At 55.9% G+C, this 17,494-nt stretch overlaps 2 protein-coding genes across 5 annotated transcripts; one reads left to right on the forward strand and one right to left on the reverse strand.

Moving 5' to 3' along the window:
• Positions 1 to 3,306: 3,306 nt before the first annotated feature.
• Positions 3,307 to 6,490, reverse strand: GPR3 (G protein-coupled receptor 3). Its single transcript, XM_029230091.1, has 2 exons — positions 6,381 to 6,490; positions 3,307 to 5,326 (listed from the first exon to the last, which is right to left on the reverse strand). The coding sequence occupies exon 2, from the start codon at positions 5,319 to 5,321 to the stop codon at positions 4,329 to 4,331; it is 993 nt and encodes a 330-aa protein (XP_029085924.1). The 5' UTR covers positions 5,322 to 5,326; positions 6,381 to 6,490; the 3' UTR covers positions 3,307 to 4,328.
• A 6,665-nt stretch (positions 6,491 to 13,155) lies between these two features.
• On the forward strand, positions 13,156 to 17,095 carry CD164L2 (CD164 molecule like 2). Of its 4 annotated transcripts, none has more exons than XM_029230769.1 (6): positions 13,156 to 13,243; positions 13,667 to 13,834; positions 13,935 to 14,006; positions 14,495 to 14,539; positions 16,083 to 16,227; positions 16,790 to 17,095. In XM_029230769.1, the coding sequence occupies exons 1-6, from the start codon at positions 13,156 to 13,158 to the stop codon at positions 16,794 to 16,796; spliced, it is 525 nt and encodes a 174-aa protein (XP_029086602.1). In that variant the 3' UTR covers positions 16,797 to 17,095. The 4 variants fall into 4 exon arrangements, with proteins under 4 accessions (XP_029086602.1, XP_029086601.1, XP_029086600.1 ...); XM_029230768.1 differs by lacking the exon at positions 16,790 to 17,095 and adding an exon at positions 16,506 to 16,679; XM_029230767.1 differs by lacking the exon at positions 16,790 to 17,095 and adding an exon at positions 16,503 to 16,528.
• The last annotated feature ends 399 nt before the right edge of the window (positions 17,096 to 17,494 follow it).

Here is a 17,494-nt window from a genome sequence, read left to right on the forward strand (position 1 = left end):
ACCTGTGTGCACACATGTATATATAAGGGTAAGTGTGTCTGTGTATACATGTGTGTGCAAGGGCATTGCATACATTTAAGTATGTGCTTCTGCATGCGAACATGTGCACATGAAGTTGACATGGTCTGTGTACATATGTACCATGATATATCTGTGTGCACAGGTGTGCGTACCAGTATGCAGATACATCTGGGTATACGTGCGTGTCTGGATATGTGTGCATGTGTGTGTGTTCTCTGAACAGCCAGAGGCCTGGACCCCCACGTGTGTGCCTGTGTGCACGTGCCTGTGTGCGCCCAGGTCTCAGCCTGTAGGGAGCTGGGGTATGCGGGGCTGATGGGCTCCAGGCTCCAGGAGAGAATCTGACAGACGAGACTTGCCGTAGCCCCCGGCCCCGTGAGCCTGTTTTCCAGCTTGCAGAAGCTGTGAGCCCGTGAACTCATCTTATATTAATAGCTGCTGTCTCCTCACTTATTGCAGGGAGAGGCGGTCATGGCCCCGGCGGGGGCTGCCCCCTTCCTCTACACAGGACCTGGGAAGGAGGGGAGGAGAGGTGGGCCCCACCCCCACCCCAAGGTCTACCCTGGCAGAGAGGCAGGGTTCTGAGCCCCAGCCTTTTCCTCCCCCAAGCCAGGGAGCCCCCACTGCCCAGCTCACCCTCCTAGGCCTCTGCAACTGGGTGGGGTTAGGCATGGGGTTGGACAACTGGCAAAGGCAGAGAGGCTGGAAGGCTTGACTACTCCCCCCCAAAACACACACACACAGGCGCGCACGCGCGCACACACACAGGCATGTGGTGCTGAGCAGCCCCAGGCCGAGCACCAGCTGAGTCTGAGGCTGAAAGAGACATAGAGGCTTCAGTTTGGGGGGGCAGACATGTCCCTTCTCTCAGGGACCCTCAGTTGGAGAGGGGACACAGCCTTTGGGGCCCCCATTCCAAGGAGGAAGGCCAGACTTCTCTATAAATATTTACTAAGGAGAAGGGTAGCACGGTGTGTTGTATAAACCGCATCTTTACAGCCACAGGAGGGCTTAGCCAAGGAGGCTTCCTGGAGGAAACACAGAGCGGGAAGCACAGGGAAGACCTGAGGTGTATCTGAAGAATCCCGGGAGCAGGGAGAAGCCAGCTAGCCCCACCACGCACAGAGGCCCCAACCCAGGGACAGATTCAGACACCCTCAGGGTGGGCCCAGGACCCAAGGCAGAGACCGCAGATACAGGCTCCCAGAAATGTCTCAGATCCACCACACAGCCACACCCAGACAGACAGACGAGGACTCACAGCATGAGGGTCAGTCACAGGCCCTTGCAGACATGAGGCTGGCCAGCATTCGGCCCTGCTGGGCCCTGGAGCCAGAAGCTAGGATGGGGAAGCAAAGGGCCAAGCCCACCCAGGGCAGGAGAGGCACCTGGCCCCTCTCCTTCTGGTCCTTGGTGGGTGCTCCTTGGGAGTGAGGCGGAGGCAGCAAGGAGGCCTGTTCCTACACCGCCCCTCCCAAAGGTCTAGGGGTAGCCTGGAGAGCCCCAAATTTTCCCTAGCCTGGGGACAGAGCTCCCTGCCCTGGTTTCCTTGCTTGCTGTTTCTGAGCTGCTCCTGAAACCCATTCCCTCACCTAGGAAAGAAACAGATTTGGAGTCAAATGGACCTGGGTTCAAATCTCAGCTCAACTCTTTTACTATGTGACTTTAGGCAAATCAAACGTCACCTTCAGGAAGGCCTTTTGGGGGGCACCCTCTTTTAGAGATTACACGCGCTCCCTGTGCCCCTTCTCTGTTTTTCTCTGAGGACTCATCGCTCTCTGACATTACCATGTTTTAGCTTATCTCTTTATTACTGTCTCCCCTGGCTAGAATTTAAGCTGTCCACCAGGACAGCAGTGAATAAATGAAAACCCATTACTCTCAGAGCCTCAACTTTCTCTTCTGTAAAGTGGGGAGAGCAATAGTACCACCCAGTGGACCATGGTGATGTTGTGTGCGATGTTTGCCATAGAACAGGGGATTCCTGAGTGGGGGTCTTTTCCCAGGGACCTTCCAGGAAGGTGGGGAAAGAGATAAGCCTCAGCCAGATCTGGTGGACCCTCCCCACTTTGTGCCTGGACTGGAGCTATGTGTACCTAGGCCCAGGGCCGCCCTCCACCAGCTCTGACCCAGCCCCTGTTGGCATGTCCACTCCCCTTGGATTCCTGTAGCTACTACTGGGGAGCGGTCTTGAACACCAGGCAGAAATCTCTGGCCAGGGAAATGGAGAAAGACCTGAGTCCTAGCCTGGCACAGCTGAGCTGTGTGAGTTTGAGCAAGTGGCTGTTCTTCGGGCCTCAGTCTCCCCATCTGTACAGTGGAGATGCTCTGAGGGCCCCACCTCCAGGCTTTGCCCACCCAGGAAGATGGGGGGTTTGGGTAGTCAGAGCTTCCTCTTCAGCCACACCCCAAACCTGCTCCTGCCCTTGCCTGTTGAACATGTCCTTTCTGGTTCCAAAACACCGAAATTCAGGGTTCTGAACACTTACATCCTCAAATGCACACAAGGGCACACGCACACACTTACCATCACTCACCTTTGCATAGCAAAAAAGCTCTTTCAGCTCCTGAATGAACAGACCCCAACCAGCCACCTCCCAAAATGTGGCAGCTGGCTGTGAGAATGAACCCCAATACAAATCTGAGTCCAGAATGTCGTAAGCCCTAGGGTTGGGAAGGAAGGAGATGGGGGGGCATTGGCCAGTAGACAGTGCACAGGTTCTGGAAACAAGTGTTCCTGGTTTGAATTCTGGCTCTATCATTTCCTAGCTGTATGACCTTGAGCTGGCCACTGAATCTCCCTCGGCCTGTTTCCTCATCCATAAAATGGAGAAGTTATTATTACCTGTGCCATGGGATGCTTGTTAGGCATAAATGTGGTAATGGGTGTAGTACACTTAGCGCAGTGCCTAGCACACAGCAAACACCCATGACTGGGAAGGGCTGTTGTTAAGAATACCTACATGCTTTGAGTATATACTTCATGCCAAAGCCCAAGCTAAAGCTCATGTGGGCACGATGTAGGCATCTTCAACCCCAAAAGGGTCTAGCAACAGGGGTTCCAGTCCCCAGGGGGAGGTGGGGTTCTTGCCTGGCGGTGCCTGTGTCTGAGCAGGGGGACCCATCAGACTGGCATCCTGGGGTGGGAGGTGTCACCTGCCAGCCACATTCCACCTGGGTCTCCAGCTCCTCACATACCCCACAGGCCCCCAGGCCTGGCATAATCCTCCCATTCCAGGCTGTCCCCCATCAGGCCCCACTCCACCCCCTCCACACACAGACAAATTTATCAAAAAATCATTTTTTATTGAGGGTTGGGTCAGGGACAGGAATAGGGATCGCACTGGGGACCATACCCCAGTTGGCAGAGGGGTCTGGTGTTGGCTCGCACCCTTGCCTCCTCTAGGGCACCGCAGGGTGAGGCCTGGCCGCTAGGCTCTGGCTGTGGCGCTGGACACCAGGCTGGAGTGGAGCTGGGGTTGCTTGGCCTGGTCCCGGCTGCCGGCCGGGCTGCAGTTTCCCCAAAACGGCCACCAGAGGGCAGCCGGCCCCCAGCGCAGAGGAATTCTCGGTTTCTCAGGTGATGGTTTCTTAAAAAAATAAAAAACCAGAGGCTGGTGTGTTCCCCCTGCAAACCCGAGGGTGGCGGGCCCTGGGAGAAGGCTCTGGTTTCTATGATCTCTTTGATAAAAAACAAGCAAAAATAATAACAAAATACGTGGTTTCTCTCTCTCCCTTTCCCCCCTCTAGGAACTGAGGTCAGAAATGAGGGTGTTGGGGACTGGGAGTACCCTGGTATGGCCTGGATTTAAAGGTGTGGGTCTCTTTTTTTCCCGTTAACACCCATAAATAAATTCATAAATAAATAAATAATAATAGATACTCTCTTTGTATGTGCACATATATACAGATAAATCTTTGTCTTATCTATCAACAGAGTAACTAACCTCTCTGACTCTTTAGTTCAGAAACTCAAAAGTAAAGCGACATGGTCAAGGTCAAAGGAGGGGGAAGATCAGGGACTTGGAATGGCACTGTAAAACACCCAGCAGCATACTGGAACTCCAAGCCAGCTGGGCTGTGCGATATTTCTGAGTGGAACCCTGACCACCTGAACATTCTAGAACCATGGAGCCAGCTGGGCCCTGCAGGGATCTGAACAGAATCCTGTGAAACACCCAAAGTGCTAGAACTCCAGAACCAGCTGGGTCTTGGGGTGCAGAGCTGGAGGGTTGGAACAAAGCCCTGGAGGACCTAACACTCTGGAATTCTGTAGTGATCAGGGCTGAAGGGTCACCAGGATGCGACTAGACATCACTGGGGGAACGGGATCGGAAGGGGATCTTGGAAGAGGAACAGCAGCAGCAGACAGCCCACAGCACCTTCTGCACATCCTGGTTGCGGAAGGCATAGATGATGGGGTTGATCATGGAGTTGTAGGTGGCAGGGAGCAGGGTGAGATAGGTGTAGAGGGGTGGGGAGTGGGCATCGCCCAACAGGCAGTAGACGGTGAAGGGCAGCCAGCAGGCGGCAAAGGCGCCAAGCACCACGGCCAAGGTGGCAATGCCCTTTCGGGTGGCCACGTAGTGGGAGGCAGGCAGCAGGTGCCGCTGGAGGGCAATCTGCTGGGCATGGCGGCAGACGATGCGACAGATCTGGGCATAGAGCTGCAGCATGATGCCAAACACCATGAAGAAAGCAACGGCCAGGACCACCAGATGGTTCTTGGAGAGTGGATATACCACACCACACGTGGCCCGGGCATCCAGGCAGTTCCAGGCCAGCACAGGCAGCAGCCCCAGGCCCAATGCGCATCCCCACACTAGGGCCAGCATTACATAGGTCCGCGTCACTGTCGTCTCTGAGTAGTAGGTGAGGGCATTGTACAGAGAAAGGTAGCGATCAACGGTGATGGCCAGTAGGCTGCCAATGCTGGCAGTAAAGGCCATGGCCAGCATGCCGACCAGCACCAGGCTCATCTCTGCCGAGCCAATGCAGAAGACAGCAGCAAAGTGCATGACCAGACCCAGGCCTGCCAGCAGGTCTGCCACAGCCAGGCTGCCCACCAGCAGGAACATGGGGGCGTGGAAGGCAGGAGTGCCCACGATGATGGCCACCACCAGCGCGTTCTCACAGGACACTAGGGTACCTGAGATGCACAGCACTACGTCCCAGGCCCTAGGTGAGGGCAGTGGCATGGCTGGGCCTGTGGGCCCCTCTGTTGAGCCCACGCTGCTCATGTTCATGTTTCCTGGGCCAGCAGAGAGCCAGGCCAGGGGGCTGCCTGCACCCCACATCATGGTACCTGTAGGAGAAAGGCCCTGTGAGAAGCTGGCAGGGCTGGGTGCTGAGTGGAGGGGTCTGGAAACAGTGGGAGTCTCACCTCAGGATACCTGGCTGAGTCCCAATGCCTTGTTGCCCCCACTCCTGCCCTGAAGCTCCTTCCAGGGTACCTTTAACCTCTCCTATGCCGCCGGGCTAGCAGGAGTCTCTTTTCCTGGGGATCCCTGTCCTGGGTCTCTTCATTCTCCCTTCCAACTCCCTGAGTCCTGCAGGTCTTTCTCCTACATGTGTGACCAGAGGAGGGCAAGATGAAGGACTACCATGAGTGGATGGAGGCCCATTGGATCCAGGAGAAGCTGGGAGAGGCCCAGGACTGGGGGAGGGAAAAACATCTTAAAACTGAGAGCAGCTCTGCTCCCTCCCCACCAGGGAGGATGACGCTCAGCTTCTGAGGCTCACCAGACCCCTCACGATTCTCAGTACTGCCAAACCCAGACTCCGCCCCCAGAGAATGCTCGTGAAGCTCCCGCCAGCCCCCACCCTGCACTCCTGGGGTAACAACACCTGGGAACTCGGCCTCCCCCAACACACACCCACCTAGACTTCTGTCCCCAGCCAGACCCCTCTTTCTGCCTGAACCTCTGGGTCTTTGGAACAGACACCCCCTGCTGGAAGCGTGGATCCCTGAGTCAGACCCCTCCCTCTGCCCGGACACCTGGATCTTGGGCCTGACTCCGCCTCCTGCCCGGAGGTCTGGATTCCTAAGTCAGACACCTCCTCCTGCTCGGACGCCTGGGTCCTTGCCCCAGACGCCTCCTGCCGGACCAAACTCAGATGACCATCAGTCCCTTCAGGGCCTCGGGTCCCTGCAGGAGGGCTCACCCCGCGCCGGGCTACCCAGCTGACGGCTCTCAGCACTCAGGCACTGGCTCCCCTCCTGCTAGCCCAGACTCAGGGTTCCTGGTCTCGACCTCCGACCCCAGTCAGCCGCTGCGAGCCTTATCGCTTGCCCAGCGCCCCAGAATCCTGACTGCCCTCCCGGACGCCTGGTGTCCGCGGCGGGGCCCGCTACTCACCTCTCGGGACCGGGCGCGGCCGGGCCCCGGGGAGGCTCCGCTCGGGTCCAGGCTGCGCAGGGTGTATGCGGACCCCGAGAAGCCCCCACGGCCACGGGAGAAGCGACGTGAGTCACCCCGCCCCGCCCCCGGCCACCGGTTTGGTGACGTCAGCGGCCCGCCTGGCCAATGGGTGAGCCGCGCTGGGGCGCAGCGCGCGCCGCTCGGCATAGTAATGAGGCCTCGTGCTGCCCGCTCCCCCATTCATAAAAAGCGACCGTGGCTGCGGCCCCGCCCCCTCCTGAGTCGGCCCGCGCTGTCCTTGACGCGGCGCCCTCTAGGGGCCGGGGGTTTCGGGGGCGCTGGTGCGAGAGCCTGGAAGTCCACGGGAGGTTGAGGGGGATGTGTAGGGGGAGCGGAAAGGGAACGCGGATAGACTGTGGGGTGATGGGACTCTCGGGTGGCAAAGGCTGATGGAATTCAGGTGACGGAAACCGAGTGATGGGGCTGAATGGGCGTCCCCGGTGAGGATGGCAGGGGTTGCCAAGACGAAACGGCCCTGAGGTGATGGTGACAGGAGCATGAGGGAACAGGGAGGTGGGTGGCAGTGACGGTATGATCATGGTGACAGGATCTTGGGGGGTGGTGGCAGTGGGACGCTGAGGTAGAGAGGGAAGCCCCCAGGGCAACCATAGCAGTGTCAGGGTGATTCTGTGGCATGATGGGGTTCAGGGATTGCAGGGTGGCAAAAGGCAGTGGCAAAGGAAAGGGAAGATGGAGTGTCCAGGTGATAGGACTTCAGGTCACCGTGACCCTGTCACAAGTGCTGAAGTGACAAGGCTGTGATGAGGGTTGTAGGGTCCTGGAATGAAGATACCAGGTGACTGTGGTGAGTGGACCCCAGGGTGAGTAGGACAAGGTAGAGGGTCTGGACTGACAGTGACCAGGCAGGTAAGTTGCTGCCAGGGCAGGTCCTCGTGATGCTGGGGCTGGCATAAGGAGCTGGGTGACGTCAATCATGTCAGCCCAATAGCGCCCTCACAGCATGGGAGGAGTGGGCCTGGCAAGATTTCAAAACCTAAATTATTTATTCAAGGATCTGGAAAGCCAGCGGGGTGGTGGTAAGGGGCACTTCCCGAGAGCAGCAGGAGTGGGGGAGCCGGGAGGAACTTGGAAGCAGGAAACCTAGCAGCTCAGTCCCCAGGGCAGGCCCCTCTCGACCTCCCATCTTAGACACCCTGGCAGGGTAGGGCATGGAGAAGGAGCTCCCTCTTCCCCAACCCTGCCTGTCCCCAGGGAACCTCTCTCAGCTGACTTCTCCTGATGTGACAGGTATGGCCAGTTCTGGGGGAGGAGAACTGGCTGCTCCTCCTCCCTCTGTCTCTAGCTTTGATCCTCACTGGAATCAACCAGGCCTGTGGGATGGGGTTGGGGGGCAGGGACCAGGTTAGGGCTTGAGGAAACCGCGGCGGCCCAGATCGCAGGCCCCACCAACTTCTCCCTGAAACACAGAAACACTGCAGCTCCCACAGTCAGTGTAGGGCAGGGAGAAGGAGGTGACAGGCGGTGGCAGGTACATGGGGAGAGGATAGGGTCAGGGCTGGGGAAGATAACGCACTTCAGGCTGGACATGGTGAGTTTGGGGTGTTTAGCAGGTGGTGTGGTCAGGAGTGTAGACTGGTTTCAAATCCCAGTTCCTCCATTTTCTAGCTGCGTGACTTTGGGTGAGTGTCTTAGGCTCTTTGTGCCTAGATTGACTCATCTATAAGATAGAGGTAATGCTAGTATCTTCTTCCTGGGATTGTTGGGAGGGGCCTGGCACATTAGCAACACTGGCTGTGTTGGCTGCCAATACATCTGGCAGGAGGAGGACACCTGGGAGGCCTAGATGTGCAGGTTCAAGGGGTAGATGACATCACCCAGGGGAGGGAGCAGAGAGTGAGGAGGAGCCTCAGGGAGCCCTGCCATTGAGAGCACAGACTGTGGCTGAGAATATTGCTGCTCCTGGGCCTTTGCACTGGCTGTTCCCTCTGCCTGGAACCCCTTCACTTCATTCCGGGCACGGAACCCAAGTCACTTCTTCAGGAGCAGGCTTTCCTGACCTCTACCCTAGATTACCACTCCCCTCCCCATCACTCTCTGCTCTCTTTCCTTGATTTATTATTCTTCAGAGCACTTAGCACTCCTGAAATTCTAAATTTATTCTTTTCTAAAAAAGTACATGTCAGCCCCACCAGGACTGAACAGACTTTGTTCTGTTCTGTGCTGGAGAACAATGCCTGGCATGGAGTAAGTGTTCAATAAATACTTGCTGACTGGGTGATTAAACAAAAAGCAGCATCTAGAGAAAGAGAAGGAAAACAGAGAGACAGTAGTAATACGCACGGTGTCAAGGAAGGTGGGGGCATCAGAGAGAATACAGGGACATTAGCGCCCCAGAACCCAGGTATTCACTTTCTCCCCAATCAGAGCCGGGTCCCAACAACTGTCCAGTTGGTCTCAGAGAAGGGTGAAGGCTGTTGGGAGGTTGGCATGAAAGGGTGTATGAGAGGTAATTTCCTGGCCGTCCAGTGGTTAGGACTCTGTGCTCCCACTGCAGGGGGCACGGGTTCCATTCCTGGTCGGGGAACAAAGATGCTGCAAGCACATGGAAGAAAGAAAGAAAGAAAGAGAGGAAGAGAGAGACAGAGAGGAAGGAAGGAAGGAAGGAAGGGAGAAAGAAAGAAAGGGTGTATGAGAGACTATCTTCTATTCTGAGCAGCAGTGGTCTTTTCTGTGTTTTCACAGTTTATTAATCCTCTCATGAAAAATAGGCAATATCACCACAGATAAAGTCCCTGCAGAATCTTTACTTCTTCCTTTTGCCAGCAGCAACACTGGTCCTTGTGGTCCCCCGACCTCCCTAATTCTGTTCTCGCATTTCATACGCTGCTTCCTTGAGTTCTTTTTCTTCTCAGGCAGTCCATGTCTTGCAGGGTTGTGTTGGTTTACTTTTCCTTGCATAACCCGAGGAATCGTAAATCATGCCCAAGCCAGTTGTCTTGTCACCACCAAAATGGGTTCTGACTCCAAGTATAAAGATGACGTCTCGTGTGGTCTTGTAGATTTTGGCTACTTTTCCCCAAATGTCTGTCTTGGACACTGTTGCCCTTCCAGGGTGAAGCACATCAATGACCATGTTTCCACTGAAGTAGTTGGTTGGCCAGAACTTCCTGATCCGGAGAGGTACGGTGTCATTCATGATGGAGACGATCCTCAGCCAGCCGGGGAGGAAAAGAGTGCACTGATATTTCTAACCATGAGAAACGCCGGAGACCTAAGAGACTCAAGTGGGGCTGTGGATTTTCATGTGAATACTCTCCCTCATGCTCCAAAACTGCCCCGTGTCAACAGGACAATTGAGGCCATCGCTGCCAACCAGGTCTCCTTTCCCCAAAGATCTGCTGTCTAGAGGAAGGGGCAGCCCTTCCTCTTCTCTCCTACTCATGCCCTCTGCCCTGCCTCCTTGATTCCTTCCCATCACTGACACCCCCCTCCAGTCCTTCCCACCTACCAGGTGCCAGATGAGAGCCCAGTACTTACAAGAGTCCTGAATCCCCATTTCACAGGTGAAGCCTAGAGAAGCCAGGGACTTGCCCCAAATTGCACAGTAAATGGCAGAGCTGGGATCTGAAGCCATTCCATCTGCAACCAAATCCAGTGTGTCTTCATTCTAGCCTAGATGTCACCATCTCCTCAGAAGGGGCTGGGAGTGAAGTTGAACTAGGGCTGATAGTACTTGCAGTTCCCCAGGTGACCACCAGATGGCTGTGAGGGCTCACCTCCAGGTAAGACTTCTTACCTCTTCTCCACCAATCTGCAGAATCCTATGGGCCTAGGCTCTGGAGGGAGGTGTGTGTGAGAGAGACACAGATACTGTCTACACAAGCCCCTTGTCCAAGCCCCAAGAATCTGGGTATCATCAGCACACACATTCTTAGCACTGACTCATCCATTCAGCCAATATTCACTGACAGTTCCCCTGCGCTTGGGTTTGAGAGGGTGCTGCAGACAGAAAGATGATGTGGCCATATCCCTGCATTTTGAACATTCAATAAATATTTATTGAGCATATACTATTTGCCAGGCACCATTCTAGGCACAGAGGATACAGCAATGAACAAAAATCTCTGCCTTCTTCATGGAGCTTCCATTCTGATGGGGAGATGGACAATCTACAAATAAAAACTTAATATGATACTAAGTAGGGATCCCTTGAGGGTCTCACAGACCAGTGAGACAGGCAAACATGTACACAGTCACAAGATGGTATAGTATGGTTATTTGGTAACCACCTGCTTAGCTTTTATGTGTGCAGGGAGTTAACTACAGATGAAGATAAACATGGTCCCTGCCTTCCTGGAACTCACTTATAGCCTAAGAAACAAATGAGTAATTAATTATACAGTTGATACGTGTTCTGAAGGAAAAAAAGGAGGCATGATGATGTAGAATAACCAGGAGACCTGTTTTAAGTAGGGAAGTCATGGAGCAAGTCAGTTGAAGAGAGGATAGAAGAGTTTCAAGGAGAGGGCACAGCAGGTACCAAGTCTTAGGAGGAAAAGAGTTGATGTGTTTGAGGAACAGAGAGGAGGCTAGTGTGTCTGGAGCCAAAGGAGCCATGGGGAGAGTAGGAGTTGAGCTCAGAGAGGTAGGCAGGGGGAAGATCGTGCTAGTATTGGAGAGCAGTGAGCCATTGGTGGCTTAAACATGGGAATGGTACGATTTGACTTACATTTTCAAAGGATTGCTCTGGCTGCTGAGTGGAGAACAGACTGGAGGTGGGGAGCAGAAGCTGAAGCCCTACCAGGAGGCCACTGCAGTCACCAAGGCAAGAGATGGTGAGGGGATAAGGGCTTGGGTGCGGGAAAGCAGACGGATTTGGATCTACCACCTGGGACAAGTGCCACAGCAGCTCAGCCTTGCTCCACGACAGTCACAGAGGGCTTCCTGCAGACGGTGCCCATTTTGCATTGTCCTGAAGGATTAGTTTGCCAGACACATGTAGTCAGGAGAGGAGGAGGACCCTCCAGGAGAGAGAACAGCTATAGGATAAAGGCAAGGAGGTACAAAAGAGGGTGTGTGTTGGGGGAAAGGCTGTTCTATTTTCTCAGAGGGTAAGAAGATGTTGGGGTGAGCACAAGACTTCTAAAGACTTCTAGAGCCATGAATCACAGGGCTGTGAAGGCCAAGCTGAATTGAAAATTGTTTCATGGTTGAATCCATGTTTTCAGGACAGCCCTGCACTGTGAGGGCTGAGCTGGGAGGGTCCTGGAGGCTGAGAGGCAGTGTGAGGCCAGCAAAGGGAAGATGAGGGAGCAGGACACAGGAGAGACGTAGAGGCAGAATCTGCAGGACTAAAGTCTGGGGGCTGAGACAGAGGGAGGGGGTGAGGATGAGACCATGGTTTCCAATCAGGTGCCGGGGGGAATGAAGGGGCCTCCCTGAGTGGGGAAGAGAGACCGGGCAGTTTCAGGGGCCTGAGGCACACTCAGGTAGAGGTGCCCAGGAAGCAGATGGACCCTCAGGAGGCATAGCAGAGGGGAGAGTAGCCTCTGACCTCACTGGATTCTGGGTCCACATCCTGGCCCCCCCTCCTGTGTGCCCCTGAGCAAGTGATTTTACTAGAGGCCTGCAAACTGGAGATAACAAAACCCATGCTTAGAGGGCAGTTGAGGACATCAGAAGAGAAGCTGCAAGTAAAACTGCTTAGTAGAATGTACATTCTGCTAGTAGTAAGTCGTTAATAGTTGTTAACTATGTATTGTTAGTTACAGGTGTGGCAGCTGGGGAGCGAGCACTGGGCTGGAGATGGAGATATGGGACTCGTTGGCTTTCAGTTGGGAACTGATGGCAGAGTAATGGATGAGATGACCCCAGGACAGGAGAAATAGAGCTCAGGCCTGAACTGGGCCACCGGAGATGAAGAGGGGGAAGGAGGAAAAGGAGGAGTAGAGAAGGGGAAGAAGGAGAGGGGAGGGGTGGGGAAAGGGGAGAATGGAGGACGGGGGGAAGAGGAAGAGGAGGTGTATTCTAAGGAACCTGAGAAGTGGCTGCAGAGAGAGAAGAACCAGAAGAGGCAGAGAGGAAGGCTGTGGAAAGGCCCACTTGTCCCAGTAACAATGAGACCGCCGACTTGGCCAGAGGGGATGTGGTGGGTCAGAGGTAGACGCGGTGTGTTGAGGGGCAGAAGAGAGGAGGGTGCAACGGGTGAAGCGAGGTGGGCTGCCAGAGCCTGGAGGCTGATCCTCGCGGTCCTGGGGCCTGGTTGGAGGACGCCCTTGACGCAAGCCCGGAAGTCAGGAAAGTGACTTTGCTTCAAATCCAGATTTTGCCACTAACTCTGTGACCTCCGACTAGTCACTCACTTTTTCTGAGCCTCAGTTTCCTCACCTGTGAAGTAGGGATAATAATGCAGCAGAGTTTTCGTGAAACTGAGGGTGGGGGAATCCAGCGACCTGGCCGGCTACCGGTCCTGGACTCCGCCTCCTTTTGCAGGAGCCCCGCCTCCGATCCCCGAACCCCGCCCCCACCAGGCCGCGCCCACTACCCACGCCCTACCTGACCCCGCCTCAGACCACAAAACCCCGCCCCACCTGGTGGCGTCACTAGCCCCCTCCCTGCCAGAGCCACGCCCACCTGGCCTCGCCCAGGTTGCCCGGGTCTCGCTCCCTACACCCCGGCGGAGCCGAGTCTGGAAGGGACGCGCCACACCAGCACTCCGCAGACCCCGACCCCGAGGCTCCACCTCCGCGCCATGGCCGCGCCGGGACCCCGCGCCTTACGGGCTGCGCTCTGTGGCGGCTGCTGCTGCCTCCTCCTGTGTGCCCAGCTTGTTGTAGCTGGTAACGCGTGCCCTTCACCCTTCACCCAGCCGCCTGCCAGGAGCAGTCGGGGGTTGGGGGGCGGGAGGGGAGTTTTCCACATGTGTGCGGGGCTCCTGGGGTGGGTAGAAGGGGACTCCAGCTGTGTGTGGATTCCTGTGTGTACATATAGGCGCCAGGTGTGAGGGAGCTTCAGGTGTATGGAAGTGAAGCGGCCCTAGGTGTATGGGGGGTTAGCTCCCGATGTATGCAAAGGGAGGGTGCTCTGTGTGAATGTCAGGGAGGTTCTTGGTGTGTGTAACCATGTGTTTGTGGAAACTGCAGATGGGCAGGGGGGCTTGGGGGATCCAGGTGAGTGTATGTGTGCAGAGGGGTGAGATCCACCGAAGTGGGGAAGGGGGGCTGTAGCTTGGGTTCAAAGTGCTGCACCCATGCCACTCCCAGGTAAAGGAGCTCGAGGGTTTGGGCGGGGAGCCCTTCTCCGCATGAACATCTGGCCAGCTGTCCGAGGGGCCTGCAAACAGCTGAAGCTCTGTGAGCACTGTGTGGAGGGGAACAGAGCACACAACCTCACTGGCTGCGTGTGGAAGCAGTGTCAGCCGGAGGAGCCAGGTATGGAGTCAGGCCCTCCCCCAGTTTAGTGCCCCCAGTTATGAACACCAAGGCCTTGGCCCCACCCCCTAAACCTCTTCCCTGAAACTTCTCCCACCAGGACACTGTGTGGCCCAAGCTGAGGTGGTCAAGGAAGGCTGCTCTGTCTACAACCGCTCAGAGTCATGTCCAGGTAAGGGGGCTCCTGCTGGCCTAAGTCAAGTTGGAGGGAAGGGGCTGAGGTGTCCCCAGTCAGAGCCTGCCTCCAATATGGAATTGGCCTCTCCCAGAGAGTAGACTATGCCCATGAACACCGGGGTCCAGTTTCAGTTCTGCCTTTAGCTCACTGAGAAGTCCCTTCCCCTCTCTGGCCTGTTTCCTCCTCTGTAAATTGGTGCAGCCAGAGGATCTAGGACAAGCATGTAGAGAGGATGGGGGAGCTAGCTATTCTATTTTAAACCATAGTGAGGACTTTGGAAGTTCAGAAGGGAATGGGGGGAGGGCTTCCTGGAGGAGGTGGCATCAGAGATGACACTTAAATGTAGAGTGGAAAGAGGGCACATCTGGTGGAAGGAACTGTGTGAACTAAGGCTTGAAAGTGTGTTGGGTGGGCCTGGGTTGGGGTCTTGATGGGAATTGGGGGTGGGGATCTGGATTATTATGGATTCCCTGTCTCTTCAGCTGTGCACCACCATCCCACTTATGAACCGAAGACCATCACAACAGGTAGGTACTATCTGGGGGAATGGGAGGTCTAGAGGTGCAGGGAAAGACAGAGCTGGGCTCAGGCACTGACGAGATCTGTGACCTCAGCCCTGTGATTTCTCCCTCTGAGCCTGTTTCCACATCTGTAAAGTGAGTTGGATAATACTTCACAAAGTTGCTGTGAGGATTTTATGAGAAGATGTATAGCACCTAGTTCAATTTCTGATGCATAGAAGGTGATCAAGAAATGATGGTTCCCATCCCTTCTCCCAACACCAGAGAACTCAGGATGACCCCCTCCGGACCTACTTGGTGCTGAGGGTGTATGGCTCAGGTTGCCAAGGTGTCCTCAGTGACTACCTGCTGCAACGCCCAGGCCCAGAGAGGGTCACAAAGCAGGTTCCTGGCAGAACAGAGGCAAGAACCCCACCCCTTGGTTCCCACTGCCCCTCAGGGCCTGGAGGTCAGCAGGCTTGGCAAGGATGGCTGAAGAGGCTCTTGGTTAATTAAAGCCAGAAACGTGATCTTAGGGGCTGAATTATTGATGGCTCAGCTCCCTCCGGCTTGAGCCCCAGATCAGTGTTGTACAGCTTATTTCTTCCCTCTTCTGCTCCTCTTTCCCCAGTGCCCTTCTCTGGGGCTCCCTGAGCTGCAGCTGGGACTACCCTTTGCCCTTCATATTCTCAGACCCCCCTTCCACAAGCTACTCCCTCTGGGAGGTGGACCCAGCTCCCAACTGGGCCCCTTTCACTGCCCCAGAATGATCTTCCACCACCATCCCTGCCCTGCCCTGCTCTGGGCACCTGGCCCAGGGCCTGAAATTGAATCCCTGGTGGGAGTTGATGGCTAACGTGGCACAGCTGGGAGCCACCCAGACGTCCTGGCAACCGTGGGCCACAAGGCGGGGGCAGGGGAAAGGGTCAGGGGATGCTGTGTGAGTCTGGCTATGCCCTAACTGTGGGGTGACTTTGGACAGGCCTGGCACTCAGAGCCTGGCTTCTCCCTCTGACGTACATCATCAAGTCTTCATTTATCTACTTGGTAGGGTGTGGGCCTCCACTTCTTCCTCTGCTCCTTCCCTCCCTAAGTAAGGGCTCTGGCATTGGGTGACTCCAGGGTCTCGGGACTTAGGAGTCCTGAAAGGAGACCACAGCATCTGTATCTGGGCTTCAAACCCCAAGACCCAAGGCTGAGAGCGACTCTGAGCTGAAGCGGGTGTGGATGTCCAAGTTCTGGGTCCGTCCTCACCCTGCTGGGCCCCTGTGGAAGAGGGAGGCTGGCAGGGAGCTCAGTCACCATCTGGTCCCTGCCGTCAGGAGGCTCAGAGAGGGTGTAAGAGGCATCAAGCCACCGAGCAGCTCAGCAGCAGAGCCAGGGCCGAGCCAAGGCCCTGTCTCCCCAGTCAGGCACTGGCCAACCGCCCACGGGGTCTGGGTTGAACTTCTCAGCCTGCCGCTCAAGGCTCCCATAGTGAGGACTGGGGCCTCCAGATGACCTGTGCCGGGTATTGGGGCGGGGCTAGGCTCCTGGCCCACAGCGGCCTGCTGCGACCTCCACCCTGCAGAGAGCCCTTCGGTCCCTGAGGCCCGTGGCCCTGGCTTTGATGGGGCCAGCTTCATTGGTGGCGTCGTGCTGGCTCTGAGCCTGCAGACAGTGGCCTTCTTTGTCTTGCGCTTCCTCAAGGCCCAGGACAGCACCTACCAGACACTGTGAGTACCTAGCCCGCCGAGTCCCAGCTCGCTGCCCACCCGCCCCCCTCTCTTGCCCCTCAGGTCCCTGTTAGCGCTGATGCGTTGTCTTCCCCATGGGGCAGCCTTAGGGGCGATGAGTCCCTCCCAACCTCCCCCATGTGAGCCACACCCCTTCTCCCTCCTCCAGCTGTGGGGTTCTCTCTGCTGGGTGTTGGCTGGGGCAGGACTCAGCCTGGGCCCGGCGTCTGCGAGCCCAACTGAGCCCACCTGTCTTTGTCCCCTCATGCTGCCAGCAGGGAGGAGAACCAGTAGGTGACAGCACAGGCAGCCTTCGGCCTGCAGCTCTGTGGCCACGGGCAGGAGCCTGGGCCCTGTGTGCGGTTTGGTTTTCCTCTGAGAAGGGGAGCTGCTCTGAGGCCCCCGTGTGCTGTGGCCCCATGTGTGCTGTGGGGCGGATCGCTGCAGCCTCCATTAAAGTGTTTGCTCTTTTGACCACCGCCTGCTCTCTGAGGGTGGGTGTCCTTGGCCTGGCTGAGGTGGGGCCACTGCCCTGAGTGCCCTCTCTGTCTGGCCTCTGCAGAATCTGACCCCCTTCAGGCCTGGATTCCACACTCAGGGGAAAAAGGATGAAGAGGCTGCCCTCTTGACCCGCTTGTGGGCACTAGGGGTGGGAGAAACTGTGGTCACCAAATTCTGGCCCCTGTGGGCACCGAGCAGGCTCGGTGCCCAATACCTGACATCCCCTCCTGTCTGGGCCTGGTACCTACAGATGAGAGCATCCTTCAACCACCTTCTGTCTCATCCATCATCCCTGTGGGGCCCCCTGCCTGGTACTAGGTCTGGAGCCTGCCTCCTCCCATCAACCTGGCCTGGACACTGCCCCCAAATAAAGGAGCTCTTTCCAGCACTGTGTTTTATGTCCCATGTCTTGGGCTGTGTGTGGATTGGATAGGGTGGGGGTATGGCCACTGTCCTCTCCTTAATGGAAATTCTGACTTGAACTGATACTGTCATCTTTTAAAATATTTTTATTTGCGGGAATTCCCCTGGTGGTCCAGTGGTTAGGACTCAGCGCTTTTACTTCTGGGGCCGGGTTCAATCCCTGGTTGGGGAACTAAGATCCCACAAGCTGCATGGCACAGCCAAAACAAAAAATATTTTTATTTCTTACATGTGTTTAATCCCCTCCTCCACCACTTTATAGATAAGGGTACAGAGACACAGAAAGGTAAGCACACCTGCTTAAGATCGCACAGAGTGGAATGGGGCAGGGCTGGGATTTGAA

The sequence above is a fragment of the Monodon monoceros genome, unplaced genomic scaffold, assembly GCF_005190385.1.
Source record: "Monodon monoceros isolate NGI ecotype Baffin Bay Population unplaced genomic scaffold, NGI_Narwhal_1 Super_Scaffold_18, whole genome shotgun sequence".
Lineage (NCBI taxonomy): Eukaryota > Metazoa > Chordata > Mammalia > Artiodactyla > Monodontidae > Monodon > Monodon monoceros.

What these genes read in the sequence shown, in the direction of transcription:
- CD164L2 (XM_029230767.1), top strand. Translation starts at nt 13,156, where the DNA reads ATGGCCGCGCCGGGACCCCGCGCCTTACGGGCTGCGCTCTGTGGCGGC. An exon ending in GTGTCAGCCGGAGGAGCCAG is followed by an intron (nt 13,835 to 13,934) that starts GTATGGAGTCAG and finishes TTCTCCCACCAG; the next exon opens with GACACTGTGTGGCCCAAGCT. An exon ending in ACCGAAGACCATCACAACAG is followed by an intron (nt 14,540 to 16,082) that starts GTAGGTACTATC and finishes TCCACCCTGCAG; the next exon opens with AGAGCCCTTCGGTCCCTGAG.
- GPR3 (XM_029230091.1), bottom strand. Translation starts at nt 5,321, where the DNA reads ATGATGTGGGGTGCAGGCAGCCCCCTGGCCTGGCTCTCTGCTGGCCCA.